This window comes from Pituophis catenifer, unplaced genomic scaffold (assembly GCF_029215685.1).
Source record: "Pituophis catenifer annectens isolate HBS135680 unplaced genomic scaffold, rPitCat1.0.hap2 SCAF_8, whole genome shotgun sequence".
Lineage (NCBI taxonomy): Eukaryota > Metazoa > Chordata > Lepidosauria > Squamata > Colubridae > Pituophis > Pituophis catenifer.
In genome coordinates, this window is record NW_027256888.1 from 52,791,619 (window position 1) to 52,809,100 (window position 17,482).

The window sequence follows — 17,482 nt, forward strand, 5'->3', positions numbered from 1 at the left end:
CCATGCCCACCAAGCCACGCCCACCAAGCCATGCCACGCCCACCAAGCCACACCCACAGAACCGGTAATAAAATTTTTTGAAACCCACCAGTGATGTTGATGTCTAAGTCTGATCCATCAGATAATTCCCACTGATTGAAATGAATATAGCTACCAAAAACCAGTCATCTATAAAATAGCTGATACTTGTCTTGGAATTGTAATCAGAATGCTTTTAGAACAAGCCTGTTTTTCACCATAACTAGTAACTACAATAGCTCATCTTATTAAAGGCCAGCTTCAGCTGCAGAATTTGGATTGTGGGTAGGACATCTGTTTTAGCTTCGTTTGTCTTGCCAGTGAATTATGTTTATATATGTTTACAAATTGTTTGTATAAGAAGGAAAAAAAAAAAGAGAAACTCCAAGAGGAGAAAGATTGAGAAGAAGCTCAACAGTTTTTTAAGGATAATTTTCCTTTTCTCATAGCATTGCAAGAACCACTAAGAAATACACATAAAAACAGTGAGCTCTGTGTTTATGAGCTTCAATATTGATTAATAATTGATTAAACCTGTATGCCACCTTACTCTCGATGACACTGATTCACAAAGATCAAACAAATAAATCACAATAAAATCAATAAAAGATAAAAAAAGATGGCAAGTATGACAGAACTGATGGAATGAAGTGAAGGGTCTCACTGTCTCTCACTGTGGCCTGGGTGAAGAGCCATATAGATCTTATAAATATATAAACAGATAATCTCAAAGAATATGCCCACTATCATGGCCATAGTTCATAATTTGCAAACATGACTTCTAAACTCTATTTTGAAGACTGTTTGCAGTTTGTGGTTTTCTAAATGTGTCTAAATTCACAACGATGGTGACAGTCTCCCTCTCTCTTTCACACACACACGTACACAAATTATATACATATATAATTTAGAAACCGGTTAGGCAAGCTCTGGTAGTTATGGTTTTATGACTAGGGTGCATTGTTTACCTGTGATTTATTGTTGGTTTTAATCACTGTATGCCATCCAGTGTCACTGTTGTTATATGGTTGGTTATCTAAATTACTTCAATAAAGTAAATAAATTATATATATATATATATATGTGTGTGTGTGTGTGTGTGTGTGTGTGTGTGTGTGTGTTTTCGTAGATTTTCACAGGTAGAGGTATGCAAGTTTTGGTGTATTCGGGTCTTTTCCCATGTAAACTCTAAATCTTACACGGGAAAAGACCCGAATACACCAAAACTTGCATATACATACATACATACATACATATATATGTAGGTCTTTGGTTATTCGGGTTTTCTCCTGCGTAAAATTGGAAGTACTTTGGCGACGTTTCGACGAACTGACGCACACCATGAAGATGTAGCACGACCACAACCACGGAGCCAAACAAAAGCAACGCAGGCCACGAGTTCAAATCCCTCTGCAACTCAGACCAACCTGAGCACAGCCAAGCCCCCACCCTATCAGAACACACCCCCAGCCAATCAGAACACAGCCAAGCCCCCTCCCAATCAGAACACACCTCCACCCAATCAGAACAGCCCATTGGGAGACTTAGTCTGTAGACTGTATCTTTACAGGAAGGATACATGGGATGAAGGTGTGGCTATCTGATGAGGGCTTATAAATCCGAAATAGATCTATCTTAGTTTCCTTAGTCTCCCAATGGGCAGCAAGGAGCTTGCTCGCTGCTGGAAAAAAAAAAGCCTAGAAACTAGTGGATTGGGATTTCACTGAACTAGGGCTGCATAAAAATCTTGGTTTACGTGGGAAAAACCTGGCTAAAGAGAAATACACATAAAGGCCTACAAAAATAAAAGAAAACAAATACTGTACCTTTACAGGGAGGATACATGGGATGAAGGTGTGGCTAACTGATGAGGGCTTATAAATCCGAAATAGATCTATCTTAGTCTCCTTAGTCTCCTAATGGGAAGCAGGGAGCTTGCTGGTTGCTGGAAAAAAAGCCTACAAACTAGTGGATTGGGATTTCACTGAACTAGGGCTCCATAAAAATCTTGGTTTACGTAGGAAGAACCTGGCTAAAGAGAAATACATACATACATACATACATACATATCTCTTCTCAAGTTTTCGCGGGTGTGTGTATGTAAAAAGTTAAAATCTCGGGTGTTTTCCCGCGTCATTAAAAGTCTGTTAATTGAAACACTTAAAATCCTGGCTAAAATCCCAGCTTAAAATCCTCCAAAATCCCAACAAAACACTTTGTAAGGTCTTTTGAGACTCTGGCTAAAATCCTAACCAACACTTTAAAAGTTTTCTTTTTGGCAACGTTTCAACAAGCTCTCTAACTTGTCATCATCGGGCCCCTACTTTCAGTTTAGAAGCTGTGGGTATGTTGTGAGATTGGAGTTGTCGCTTTTCTATGTTCGCTGCTGCTGACGTATGCTGGTTAGCTGCAACTCTGTGTCCTGATTGGAGGGCAGCAGTTTTTTCTCCTGCTTCATTATCCTAGCTGCAGCCTGACTGCGTGTTAAAGGCCCAGCTTTCTCTGGTTCCCTATTACTAACTGTCAATTGCAAAGAAGGAAGGATTCTGGTAGGCATCACAACACCGCAGTGGCAAAAACTTTAATTACTAGAACTAAACATCTAGCAGATGAGGCACATGTACAAACAGAGCTTCAGACTCTCACAGAGATATTAATGGCAAATGGGTTCCACAAAAATAAAATTAGAAGTATAATCCAGCAAGGGACATCAGGACAGAGCGAAACCCAAGAAGAAGAACAGAATATGGGAAAAGCCATCCTGCCCTATATAAAAGGGACTACCGATAAAATTAGTAAGATATCACAGAAACACAAAATAAAAAGAGTGTTCCGCACAGATAGAAAAATATCGATGATGTTAAGAAACCCCAAGGATAAAAATGAGCTGGAAAATCAAGGGGTATATGAAGTGCCATGTGCCTCCTGTCAGTCATCTTACATTGGACAGATGAATAGACGAATAGGTGTGCGTTTAGAAGAACACAAAAACACAGTGAAAAAAGAAGAGCGAACTTCTTCCTTGGTACAACATATGAAGGCCACGGGACATAAGATCAACTTCAACAATACTAGAACAGTAGTGAAAGAGGAACATCTTATTAAGAGAATAATTAGGGAGGCTATCGAAATTGAAAAGAGGCCGCAGAATATGAACAGACGTGATGATGCTTCTAGGTAATCAGGTATTTGGAGACCTGCACTGAAGGAAACTCGAGTTTTAACATCAGAGCCTAGGCAGAGATTCCAACAGGCAACCAGTGGTGTTGTAATGCCTGCCAGAGTCCTTCCCTCTTTGCAGATGATAGCTAGCAATAAGGAGAGAGAGAGAATCGAGCCAGAAGATAGGCTGAGATCTCAACAGGCAATCAGCAGTGTTGTGATGCCTACCAGAATCCTTCCTTCTTTGCAATTGACAGTAATAGGGAACCAGAGAAAGCTGGGCCTTTAACACGCAGTCAGGCTGCAGCTAGGATAATGAAGCAGGAGAAAAAACTGCTGCCCTCCAATCAGGACACAGAGTTGCAGGCTAACCAGCATACGTCAGCAGCAGCGAACATAGAAAAGCGACAACTCCAATCTTGCAACATACCCACAGCTTCTAAACTGAAAGTAGGGGCCCGATGATGACAAGTTAGAGAACTTGTTGAAATGTTGCCAAAAAGAAAACTTTTAAAGTGTTGGTTAGGATTTTAGCCAGAGTCTCAAAAGACTTTACAAAGTGTTTTGTTGGGATTTTGGAGGATTTTAAGCTGGGATTTTAGCCAGGATTTTAAGTATTTCAATTAACAGACTTTTAATGACGCGGGAAAACACCCGAGATTTTAACTTATATGTATGTATGTATGTATGTATGTATGTATGTATGTATGTATGTATGTATATTTTAATTGTCACATTCCTTCTTAAGTACTTACATTATGGTGCCTGTTTTATGGCAGTGGAAACAATTCAAACTCAGGCAATAATATGAAAATATGAGTTTTATTTAAATAAAAATACATGCATGCATAATGTACAATGGATATGGCTTACACACATAAATTTTTACAGTTTCTTAAAATAATAGGCAAAATGATTTTAAAAAAACAGATGACATGCATAAAAACAAAATATTTATAAACTATGGCCCAATTTAACAAAAATCAAGTGGGCTTCCAAAAATACTTCCAGGTTGTTCCACAATTTAATTAAACATTTCCATAGGCTTCTTAATAATGATGAATGTTTTAATGGCAAATTAATCATTGCTTCTTCACATTTCTTCATGTGAACAGCACATATGTAATAGTAATAATTTTGAAACTGTATACTGTATACTAATAATAATTTCGAAGTAATAATTTTGAAACTGTATACTAAGCCACAGTCAAGTAAAGTTTCTGACCATGCTATTAATGTGCTAATAAACTTTGTTTAAACTTTTGCTCTGAGGAAACATTTTTCTATTTCTCACATACTGATATCTGATATCACAAACTGCTTTCAAAAATCCACTTTCAAAAACAGTTTGATGCAGTACGTACAAATACGATTGTACCTGTAGAGACTTGGATTTAGGTGGATTATAAACAAAGATTTTCCTATGACATAAAATCATACATCAGAGCCTGTATTTTATTTGCGATATTTTTCAATGGTCATAATTAACTGCTTTTTAAAAATTTTACATGATCTATGATTGTTCACAAAAAAGACCTATTATGGTTTTTTTGGAATTTGGTATCAGAAAATGAATGGTACCTCATATGGTTCCAGGAACAAGGAAGAAAATGCCACAAAGTAGAGAGGAAAAAATAGTGTAATGCTCTAAAACAATGAGCCCATACTAGTGTGTTGTACTACCATTTAAAGTGTATTAAAAATAGAGATTATTTTCAGGGATGTTTGCAGAGATGGGTAAATGAAAAAGATCAAGATGGCAGCTACAATCACACAATTGATGCCCTTTCTCTTTTGCGCAATCACATACAAAGGGGGAAGTTTTAGTCATGGCCACCATCTTCACTTTTTTATATCTGTTCTGCATTCATCTCCGAGTTTTTGGACAAATGCTACATGTGTACGTATATATATATATATATATATATATATATATATATATATATATATATATATACATACATATATGTATGTATGTATGTGTGTGTGTATATAAAATATGCCAGGTATATATACTAATTAATATTTTTCATGGAATTATAATTTAAACTGCATTATACTGAAAGTTTTGTACATCAGCTAATCCTACCTATCATAGAATTCTTTCTCATCGGCCATAAAACCTGGGACTAGAGAATAAATTCTTAAAATATTTCATCTTTCTACAAGTTAAATTGTCATTTTTCTTTAAATAAGATACTTTCTTAAGTAAGATACTTGAAACATCATTTATAGCAGCAACTGCTTGAAAATGAGTTGCGTATAATGATCTTAAGAAAAACTGTTGGGAGTATTTAGTTGTAGTGTCAGTGCTATAAAACCGAAGTGGAGAAAAGTCACATTCCAGTGGTTAATTCTTCAGGACCAGCCTAGCGGAAGTAATTAAACAGTAGCAATCCTGAATAGCCTTTGCTCACTTCAAATTACAGTACTTGGAAGATGATACTGCTTGCTGTTCACATTTTTATGAAACATATCCCCATATTGTTCATTTGAGCAAGAAATGCATTTTGTTATTAGAATATGCTGCTATATTATCTCAATTCTAATGGATACATAATGCAATTTTTTTCATGTACGAGTCCTTCTAAAATCATTACATTATATGCAAATGTTTGGTGATACCTCGCATTCAAGTTTCATGTGTAGCTAGCTCTTTATACGTGCTTTGATATTTTGCTGCAGGATCTGTGTTTCAGGAATGTACTACTTTAATAAAAAACTGACAATATACTCAATTATTCATTCCCATTTAAAGCAAGCAAAGAATAGGAAACTTACTTCACTGATCATTCAGTATTATTAAAATGGGATGCCTGATGGCATTTTAACACTATGCTTTTGAAACTATAAAGAATGAGAAGCCAATTTCTTGTATCTCAAAACAATTTTGATTCCTAAAAGATCATGCAAGCTTCTTACAAAGGAATGGATTTACAGGCCCCTAAAGCATTTTTAAATATAGTTTTAAAATATATGGTTCTGACATATTATACACAGAGATCTGACCTGTGGTTAAAAAGAGATGAAAAAGAAGAAAATCGACTTGGAGTTTGATACGTCACAACTTTTGATTCAATTTCCGGGTTATTATTTCTGCAAAAATTAGTAACTTTCATTTTGTAGAACAGTTGGACAACCCGAAGAAGTATCATCGTGCTGCCTGTAGATAATAAAAGTTTTCGCTGAACAAAGTCATTCTAAATGTTCGAATTGGATATAGTTCAATGTTCTGGCCAAATTTTCTATTGCCAGATGTCACTGTTTCTTAAAGAGCACATTTGTATAAATGATAGTTTTAATTGCAGCAACTATGAGTCTAATGTAAAACTTACACTAACCTTGTATTTTACACAAAAGGCACTTTTTCCAATTCTGTATTAACATTCACAAATTAATTTCTAAATAAATCTTACCTTTTAGCATGTAAAAATAAAATTTAAACTTGCATGAATGACAATAGATTAACCAAAACGTCAACAATCAACCTTCATTCTGATCACTATTTAATTCTAACAGTTCCAACATTATTAAAATCCTATAACTTTTATTCAAATGTAAACATTCTTTTAAGCTACCAATAAAGGCTCTTTACAGTATTTCCCTTCATGCTTTCAGTATTTTAAAAGAATAGTTTCTAGTGGTCATCTTTGTTATAGACTGTCTTTAATGCTCTTTTAGTTAAGAAACACTAGTTCTCCTTACAGGGTGATTGCAACATGCCACCAACGTGAATGAACTTAAAAGAAAAAGCTAGAAGTAAATATAAATGGAACTGCAAAAATAGCCCAGAAAATGTGATATCTCCACATATTTAATAAGTCAAAGTAATAAAAGATTGTTTTTTCCTTCAAATTCTATTATGAATTTTATATATAACAGCAAAGTAGCAACTTGACTTCGCTCTTACTTCCAGCAAGCAATATCAAGAGCTAGATTTTAAGACAGCTTTATGATTTATCTTATTGGACTGTGGATCAAACCTTTAACTCTAGTGAGCCTACGATATACATCGTATTTTATGGAAATTCTGTATTTTTTTGATCGGACAACTCAATGCCTGGATGCTCAATATACCATATATACTGAAGTTTCTTTTGAGTGATGGTACAGTTTGATAAAACAAATCCTAGGTATGTCTGCTTAAAGGCATCCTCCCAATCTGTAAAACACACACAACATATGCGCGTTATCTAATGAGTGGAGCTGTGTAATCCTGCAAACTTTCAAAAGGGCATTTTTGTCTAAGAGGTTAGGTGTCAGCTTTTCCATATGTTCCCTCTGGTGGCCGGTAGTACTTGGGGAAAGCCATCAGCTGAATCATGTTGAAAGCATACTTTCTGCATTTGACATTCTTCAGGACATTTTCTATGCGGCATCCTTGTCTAGTGCAGAGGGGGGAAAAAGACAACTTCGTGAAACAAGTCATAAATAAATATGTTTTATTTTGTACATTGCAGAGTTTTAGCAACAATTGAAGTAAAAATAACAAAGATAAATCTACAATATATTTTCCACAAGTGATGATACATCTTACAGAATTAGATCCAAGGCCAGGCCAATACAGTTATTGCCCTCAAAAGTAGGTTATGGGATTTATATATATATATATATATTTCTTCTTACTGTGGCTTGATTAGATATTATATTTTATGATATATTTTACTCTAGCATTAGAAATATATTTATTTTAAAAATTATCTTACTTTTTTTCAGATTGGTTTTCTTTTGCTCATTCGTACATGTTAAAGTTTACATGTAAGTGTGCAGGTTCCATGAATAAGGCATTTTTTAATGAAATCTGGCCCTATAAATTTGCAAAGAAAAGGTCCACTTTTGTCTCATTTTTAAGTTTATGATGAAAGAAAAAAAAAACATGACTTTCTTGGAGCCCAAATCAACTTTCTGTTGTACAAAGAAAGGATGCTGATTCATACATAGTACAAAATTCACAAGAGCCAACAAAATGCAAAGAAAACTTTGTTTAAAATAATATAGACGGATTTTGTAAAGAAAAGGCAGAAAAAGCAACAATTACAAACAGGTTAATTATGTTATACAATGTAAGTTATTGTATGCCATAGATGGCTTGACAAAAAAGAGTTAGTTATGCAACAAATAATTAAAAGGAATACTAAAATTATTTGTTAAAACAGAAGGACTCTACTAGCAAGAAATAATGAAAATAGCACACTGAAAATTAATCTTTTGACCTTACCCAGAACATTTAACTTAATTTTAAATGTCAATGTGTAAAATATTTTCCTCTATCTTCTTACATGTTTTGATCAATCACCACAGAAAAGAAATATATAATCATGCTGGAGGTTTTATCATTACATTTTCATACAAGGAATCAATCATTTTATGTGGCTCCTGGCATGAAAACTGCAAAGATAGCTCTGTTAAAGGGAATGATTCTATCTAGTAAAGTAGAATTTGGCAATTTTCACACCTGAGTACAAATATTATGCTGGGAAAAATAACTATTCCTGCAAATCTGTCCTGAATTAAAATAAAGTGCTGACAATCCCCTAAATTGGAATTTGATTAGAGGGGGGTGAATCATATTTCATGACTAGGTCAAATCTGATCAAGAAACCCTAATGTACATTGGCTGTCTTAGAACTAATGAAACATGAAAAGATTTGCTAGAGCTAGACGGTAGATTAAATCAATTGAGCACAGTATGCTTTCTTGATTCCTGGGACGAAAAGGAGAATGTATGCAGTTCAAGACATTGGCTTCTTAAGAACTAGTCTGAGGGTCCAAGAATGTACAATATAGTACAATGTGTAATTTTAAAGTGTCCTTGTTCCTTAAAAAAAGCAACAAACAGAAGTGAATTTTACTGATATTTTGCTAATAGTAAAGCAAGACTTAAAATAAGCCACACAACCAGCAAGTGTGAGCTGACAAGCAGCAAGGCGACAGGATAGAAGTGACGAGAAGTTGGCTTGTTATCAGTTAGACAGCCTGTCTCGGGATCATCCGATTCATTCAGTGCTCCCTGGGTTTGTCTGCTGTTAAACAGGGGAAGTTAGGAACAAATAAGAGACCATTTAATAGGAGAGAAAAGCAATACTTTGGTATTCCAACAACAAAATGGCCATGCAGGATTACAAATCTATACTACATAATTCTATTTTGGGGCTTGACCATCATTCTTTTTAAAATCACATGTTAGGGCTATTCTTCAAAAGGAAAAACAAGTATCCAAAACCTCCCACTGGTATTATTTGCCACATTAAAAATTGCATGTGTAATTCAAAATGAAATAACTCATGCCAAAGGAGTAAAATAAATCTGAAATATAATGAATTGGAGATAAAAGATAAAGGTAAGATTTTCAATATTGGAAAAAAGTATATATATGCAACAGAGTTTTTGGCATCACCAGGAATTAAAATGGATGGATAAGGTTTGTTTTTAATGCTAGTTTGTCTATTGGAACTCTATACACAGATCTTAACTTATCCTGCAATTGCTGGATGTCCTTGAATCATTGACTTCCCATTCAAAATCTAGCCTCATCCACTTGTGCTGGGATTCACGATAGTTGCACTGTCCCAGGGTCATGTCATCGCCATTTGTAACCTTACCAGATAGCTTCTGATAAGCAAAGTCAATGGAAGAAGCCAAATTCACTTAATTACCTTAATGAGTTAATTTATGACAATGATTCATTTAACAATTGCAATGATTTGCTTAACAACCGTGGCAGAAAAGGTCATTAAAATGGTGCAAAACTACATAACCACTGCCTTATTTAGCAATAAACGTTTGAGCCCAAGTGTGGTTGAAAGTTGAAGACTATCTGTAATTCAGGGTCCTGCTTCATTGCAAGAAAACTCTTGCAAATTTTTGAAATTATTTTACAGTTCAGACATCCCTCACTGGAAAATCTTCATGGAGATTTCAGTTATCACTTGCAGGCTGTTTAGTAAAATGTGGTTTTATTGCAAAGTAAAGGAGAAAGCAGCAAAAGTATGAAAGTATGAAGAATTAGAAGTAGATTCAATTCTCTTATCTTCAAAGAAAATACTTTATAAGAGAGCATATGCTCCACATATATTTTGACATTATCATTTTTATTAATATAATTTTTATTAATAACATACTTGGATAATGTGCTAGAACAGTGTTTCTCAACCTAGCTTGAAGATGGGTGGACTTCAACTCCCAGAATCTGGGAATCTGGGAGTTGAAGTCCACCCATCTTCAAGCTTCCAAGGTTGAGAAACACTGTGCTAGAAGTAATGGAGCCATGTAGGAATCACTGGAAAACAAGAACTTATGTGGTGGTACATTTCTTAAATTCCCATTCCTACCCAATGAGTGTCTAGCTTCCAAAAGGAAGAGGCAGCGATTGGCCATTTAAAGAGAAAAAAACCCAGCAATTTGTGCCAGTTTCCTTTTCTTAGTCAACAATCAGGGAGCTGGATTGCCTTGGACTCAAGCTGCCACTGGTTATCCCAGGTCTATTTATGAAAAGAACTTCCATAACTTAGTTCTGGATGAACAAATGGACCTGTGTTGAAACTTTGTTAGGAAACCTAAAATTATCATTCTGTTATGAAATATGCTCTCCCAGGTTTTCAGTTCTTCTGAACCATGACTCCAGGACAGGGAAGTAAGGGCAGCAACGATACACATGGACACTATGGCGGTGACCAAGGAACATAAGCTACAGATGACAGGCTTCCTGTAGTTGAAGCTAGGCTTTACAGAGTTGGAATTCTTGTTGATCTGCTATCGGTTTTTCTGCAAGATGGCCAAAGTTTGTGAGCTTCCAGAATTATTGCTCAATTTTTATTGTAATATTTCTGGTTATTTGTGGTGAGGAATATTTATACCTTAGGAAGGATGGATCTGTCCCTGGTAATATGTGGCTTGACTCATATACTGTAGGTAATCATATCATAGATCTAAATTTGGGGCAATTTAGGTTGCTGTAATTATAACTTTGCTATCTAGAGGCAAATGATATGCAGAAATAAAGTTCTATCCTGGGTTAACCTAGAAACCAGTATATGGAGCCTGAGATGCTGTTTGGCCCCACACCACTGTGTATCCAAATGCCTTGGTGCTAACTGATGAAGCGGAGGACTCCTGAACTTATTATTAGTTCTGGCATATCAGTAGACAGTGAGGATCTGAGAAGCGTTAATCAAAATATTTGTGTGTACACTAGTTTTTAACCTTTTAACCACTTTAAGAATAGATTACAATGTATATTATATAGGGATGTTTTTCAAGACTCAGTTTCAAAAACAGAAACTTCATTTGGTGCAAATTGCAATAGCCCACTTTTTGGCAGTCAAAACAATTACAGCTATGTAACATTAATTTTGCAAGTAATGCATTCAATACCAATACATTTTCGAATACAATTTAAAGTAATGTTCTACCCCTTGGGTCCCAACCCCCAGTCTACAGACTAGTACCGGTCTGCAATCCATTGGAAACTGGGCTGCACAAGCAGTGGATCAGCATGCAAAGCTCCATTTTTGTATGCGTATAATTAGGTTGTGCGCATGAAACCATTCCCGTTCCACTGCCACTTGCTCCAGGTCCGTGGAGCTGGAAAGGCTGGGGACCGTTTTCTACCCTATGAACAGGGGTGAATTGCTCCTGGTTCGGACTGGATCGCCCGATCCGGTAGCGATGGAGACAGGTGGTTCGGAGAACCGGTAGCAAAAATCCCTCCCCCCCATGCCCAGCTGAGCCGCACAATCATCAGATGCTTTTTTTAACTTTTAAAAGCATTTTTTCTACAACCTCTTTGGCCGAAAAAATGCTTTTAAAAGTAAAAAAAAGAAGCCTCTGATGATTGCGCGGCTCAGCTGGGATCGTCAAAGGCTTTTTTTTAAAAAAAAACTATTTTTCTTTTAAATGCCTTTGATGATCCAAGCTGAGTTGCCTGATTGGCAGAGGCTTTTTAAAAAACTCAGCTTGGATTGTCAGAGGCATTTAAAAGAAAAAAACCCTTTTTTTCTTTTAAATGCCTCTGATGATCCAAGCTGAGTTGCCTGATGGTCAGAGCCTTTTGAAAGCATTTTTTTTTACAACCTCTTTGCCGAAGAGGTTGCAGAAAAAATGGTTTTAAGAGTAAAAATAAAAAAAAATGGCCACGCCCACCCAGTCACATAACCCCCCCCCCCACCAAGCCACGCCCACAGAACCGGTAGTAACAAATTTTAGATTTCACCACTGACTATGAACCAATCTTCATGGCTTGGCACCTGGATATCTTAAAAATCATCTTATTGAATGGGACTGGCTCATCCCATTTGTTTGTCATGTAAAAAATGGTTTAAAAATTTATATATGTATGGTTCATTTGGTGCCCTCTTTGTAGGTATTTAGGAAGGCTATCAAAGTGGAGCTATTCTACCAAGCTTTGGACCTGTAAGGATTGTCACCAGATTTGTCCATAAGCAACGGTGACAATCCTTACAGATCCAAAGCTTGGATCTGTAAAACAGATTTCAGTTGGCGCTTTCTATCTGTTTTTATGCATGTAGTTTGTTGTGTTTATCTTCGGAAATTTCTTTAATCATTTTGGAATTTAGCATTGCAATATATATAATATATATATATCTAAATGTTACATGAATAAACAACCTTATTAAGAATAATTGTTATGATGTTATTTTAATAAAACAAATCATTCCCACTTACATGATAATTGTCAAAATTAGATCATTCCAAATACTTCCAGAATTTTTATGATTTCTTTTCAGTAAGAATCTGGAATATTTAATGAACATTTTTCCAGTACCATAAAAGGAATGCACTGTAGTTTTCAGTGCTGGTGGGATTTATGGTGGATCACAGCAATTAATCTCTTAACAACGGTTAGTTTCTGCAAGGCACGCTTGCAAACAAATGATATTAAATCTGCTAGCTGAGCAACTTGCTCAGAAAGAAGAATATGGTATTTTGCTAACCAAGTGATCATGGCAAATGTTGATGTGTTAATAGATAATTGAAATTGTAATTTTTTTGCACTGGTAATTTAAATCCTAGAGTTCTTCAGAGTAGGCACTAATGGCAAAATCAATTCTTCATTGCCGTACTTAAATCAGGATTTCTCAGGATTTCTATTACTAGGACATACTTATCAGGGCTAAAATCACTTAAGCGAATCTGTCACAAATAGGAATATGACAGACCATATATATCTTCAAGTCAAACTTGACTCTTGGTGTCTGTATGGACAAGTTGAGGCAATTTTCCCTCCTGGCAACATTTTGGAAATGTTTGCCCTGCTTTCTTCCCGAGATTTGGCAAGAGTGACAGGCATAAAAGTTACCCTACTGGCTTTGTGTCTAACAGGACTATAGTGTGCATGTGTATAAATACACATACACACACACAAGTATCTATATGCCCACATAAATATATTTATATTAATTTTAATTTATGCATTTTTAAGGCTGTAGTAAAATAACAAATTCAGAACTTTCTAATAATTGAAATCAAGGAGGAAAATAAAAATGTCACACATTTAAAAATCAAAACCTTAAGAGACTAGAAATAAATTCAAGCACCAAATTAATAATGACAGAAAATTAGATCCTTAACCCTCCTTCTCAACTATTGCTACTGAGCACAAATTAACAACCCTTCTGTTTCAAGCTTATCTACACCTAAGCATATGTTTGTATTTTCATAGTAAAGGGTATTCACTCTGGTACACCTAGCTGCCTTCTCGATGGTGTTAATAAGGAAATGTAACAAGGATTTCTTCCAAGAACATCTCAATTACAGAAGCAGAATAAGCAAGTAGCTGATGTATCTTTTCGGATATTGAAATTGAGATTGTTGTTCCAATACTCATGGGTTGGCCAATTAAAGAGATTGGACAGCAGGACTGATAACCTCTCTAATGGCAAAATATTCAGAAAAACGTGGTTTTTACTCACTGATATTTCCAAGAAAGTGGCTAAAATTTGACTACTGTGTCACAAGCCATTAGGCTTAATTGGAACTTACATACTGTAAAATTTGTAATTTATCATCTTCAGTTATTGTACTCAATTCACATCCTTTTTAATTTGTTTCTTTTTAAATTATATTAATGGCTACTCCATCTTTATGTTATTTTAAGCTGCTGCCTTTTGGTGTAATAAAGCGTATCAGTCTAAAACACAAGATTCCAGCACAAAAAATAATTAGGTACACACTGGGGAACATGCAGCTTTTTCTAATATATTTAGTCTCTGTTACATTTCAACTTTCTAGTTTGTATTGCTTTTCAACAAAGCGACATCACACAACAAAAACACTTTAGGATTAAGAATTGAGGTATGGCCATCCTCCTCCCTTTTTGTATCTTTTTAACTCTATCATAATTTCAGGTAATTTCACCTTCTAGCTAGTATGAGGAAGAGATGAGAAATAAACTGACTAGGTGCAGTGTTATAGCTCAGTAGTAGAAACTGATCTTAAATTAGAAAATTGCTGACTTGCTATTCACATATGTATGACTACAATTCTGATCTTGGTGCAGTCAATTTTCTGGCCTGCAAAACTGAATTATTGGAATATGAAGCATGTATTTTGAAGTACAAGCTAAGAACTATTATTTAAACAAAGAACAAAGATACAAACATAAATAGCTTCATTCATCATAACCTATAAAATCAGTATTAAACTGTATTGCAGGTATTTAATATCACAATCTTGAATTAAATTAATCTAAATATAGTCACAGTAATTTGCACTTCAATAGAACTGTGGCCCTTTTTTGATTGAAAGACAAATTATTTAAATTCTAACTAGATAACTGTTGAGCAGGATAAGATTAGATCAATGAATTTTCTGCTGCATGTTAAACAGTTTTAACAAGTATGTGCTAAATTTATTAGCACATACTTTATTAGCACAAAATTGAGTTTTGGCAAGATCCAATTTAATACAATAAATCATTCCCTGAAAGAGGAGTGATAGAAGAGGACTTTTAAAAAAGTGTTCATATACATGGGTTTTGACTTTTTCTTATTTACAGAGAAAATTAAGTTAAAAACAAAGAGAATATTTTTTATCATGGTCAAATCTGATGCAAATAATAGAATATGGAATCACAGAATCTCTTGTGCAAGCACGTATCTCTGATGGCATACTAATCTGACATTAATCAGGTTTTTTATATATCTTCAAAGAAGATACAAAATTGTGAAAAGAATTGCTGATGCATACACAAGGATACTTAAGCAAGAGCTCCGAATTGATTTCAAAATTCAATTCCCCAAAGTATATATAGCTGAATATTTCTAGGGATCTTAATATAAAAACTGAGATATATCAAACCAGAGAGTTATAAATATGGCGTCATATTCTACTATCTTAGCATATGAAGTTGTCTCAGTTATTTGTTTTAAATAAATAGCTAACATAACTAGCCAAGTTTGGCAAAGAAAACTAAATAAATGTTAGCAGAAAATCTAGGGTAAATATGTACATTGTCACCCTGGCATTTTTAGGAAGGCGTTTCAGGATGTAGAGCAAATAGAACTATTCTTATACTAACAGAGTGAGAATACAGAAACCTCATTGTATCTAGATGATATCTAATATCTTCATAAGTATTCCTTCTACTTTCAAAATGCTCTTTTGGTTTGTTAATCTCCTTTCTGGTCTTTCCAGTTAATCTGAGGGATGGTTTTGCCCTCACTTCTCCCAAAGTGGTCTTTTTATTTACTTGTGTTTGCTTGGAAAAAATGCTGTGAATAAAAAGCTATTGGGAATGGGGGGTTTGGATTATATTTTTACTTTAATAAAACCTCCTTTGCCCTTCAAATATAGTATAAAATTTGATTATCATAGGACAATTACACTTGGCAAGTCTCAAGAGGCTGGCCTTCTTTTCCATGGTGCCTGCATTTCTACCCCCAGAAGTGAGATTAGCTTCATCTTTTATGACATTCCACAAGTCCCTCAAGAACTGGCGATGCCTTCAAGCCTGGGGGGTCCCCAGGGATTGGGAATATCTTGCAATAGCTCCCTTACTATGGCTAACTTCATCCTCTGTTTGTGTGTTTTTAAGTAGTTTTTTTTTTAATGATGAGGTTTTTTTAATATATTTATTGGTTCTTCTTTTAATTAATTGTGGTATGCCAGGTAGAGTTACGCTCTTGTGAGATAGGTAGTCACACAAAAATGATGAATAAATAAATTTCATAAGCTACTCAGAGCCTACTGGAATTGAGCAGCATAGAAATTTCAGTAAGCAAATAAATCATTGGAGTCTTCCAGCAGAGAGTGGGGCAGACTATCTATCACATCAGTTTCTTATTCTAACTCCCAAAGAGATAATGGAACAGACTTCCCTCCTTAGAATCTCCTATAGCTTACAAGTTCATTAGCATTGCTTTTCCTTAATTGATTTCTGAATTGCAAGTTCACCAGGGTTGGTGAACATATACTTCTTTAGGACAGTACGAACAAGTTAATTTCATGGTTGCCCCAAAAGTGCTTTTTCAAGAGGCAACTGGACTTTCTTGTTTTTCTTTCAACACATTTCACTTCTCATCCAAGCTTCTTCTTGGAGGAAAAGCGAAACATCTTCAAAGAAAAACAAGAAAGTCCAGTAGTCTCTTGAAAAAGCACCTTTGGGATAACTATGACCTGGATGACTGAAAATTTCCATAAACTTTAATTTCATGGTCTTAAATCACAGAAATAAAATTCAAAAATGCTGAAATGTTTAAAATGACCCCTTTAGGATTCATGTATGGCAAGGAGATAGTAACAATAGAATATTTAGAATCTACAGCTAACAGGAAAGAGAATTAAAGACTAATACCAGTGCTTTCAATTACTCTCTTAATAACATTTGGTGAATTCATGATATTAAATATACTTGGAGACTGACTTTATGCAAACTTTTTGTATATGGCTCCTGATAATATTGATGAGGCAACTTTAGAGCAGTGGTTTCCAAATTTTTGACCGTGAGGAACTATTTTTAACTTCCCCAAATTTGTAGAATTCTAACTGCTTGATCCAATCTGTTGATCATGAAATAAGCATAGTTAATAAAAGCTACTATTGAATAAAACACTTAAATAAATTCATATTTTAAAATACAGCAACATTTAGATTAATATGACAAATAGTATCACTTCTACATATAAGTATCATACAGGAAACACATGCTTATTTATTATATTGACATGTAATGAAATAGATAATGTTCCTTTTTATCTTTCAGAGAATGGAAATGTGCCTGAAGGGTTGAATTCAGCTTGTTTTGGTATTCAGATTTTCATTGTTGGAGATGATCAGGCTGAGC

The 17,482-nt window shown here is 34.9% G+C and overlaps 1 protein-coding gene across 4 annotated transcripts in view; it reads right to left on the reverse strand.

Moving 5' to 3' along the window:
- Window positions 1–7,413: 7,413 nt before the first annotated feature.
- The window catches only part of INPP4B (inositol polyphosphate-4-phosphatase type II B), a 129,928-nt gene continuing 119,859 nt past the window's right edge, over window positions 7,414–17,482 (reverse strand). For 2 of the 4 annotated variants that reach the window (XM_070949099.1, XM_070949098.1), the window contains one exon: window positions 7,414–7,565. In XM_070949099.1, coding sequence (XP_070805200.1) covers window positions 7,433–7,565 — 133 coding nt within the window. In that variant the 3' untranslated portion in view covers window positions 7,414–7,432. Of the gene's footprint in view, window positions 7,566–9,028; window positions 9,204–17,482 lie in introns of those variants that run through there. The other 2 variants (XM_070949100.1, XM_070949097.1) reach the window with 1 other exon arrangement.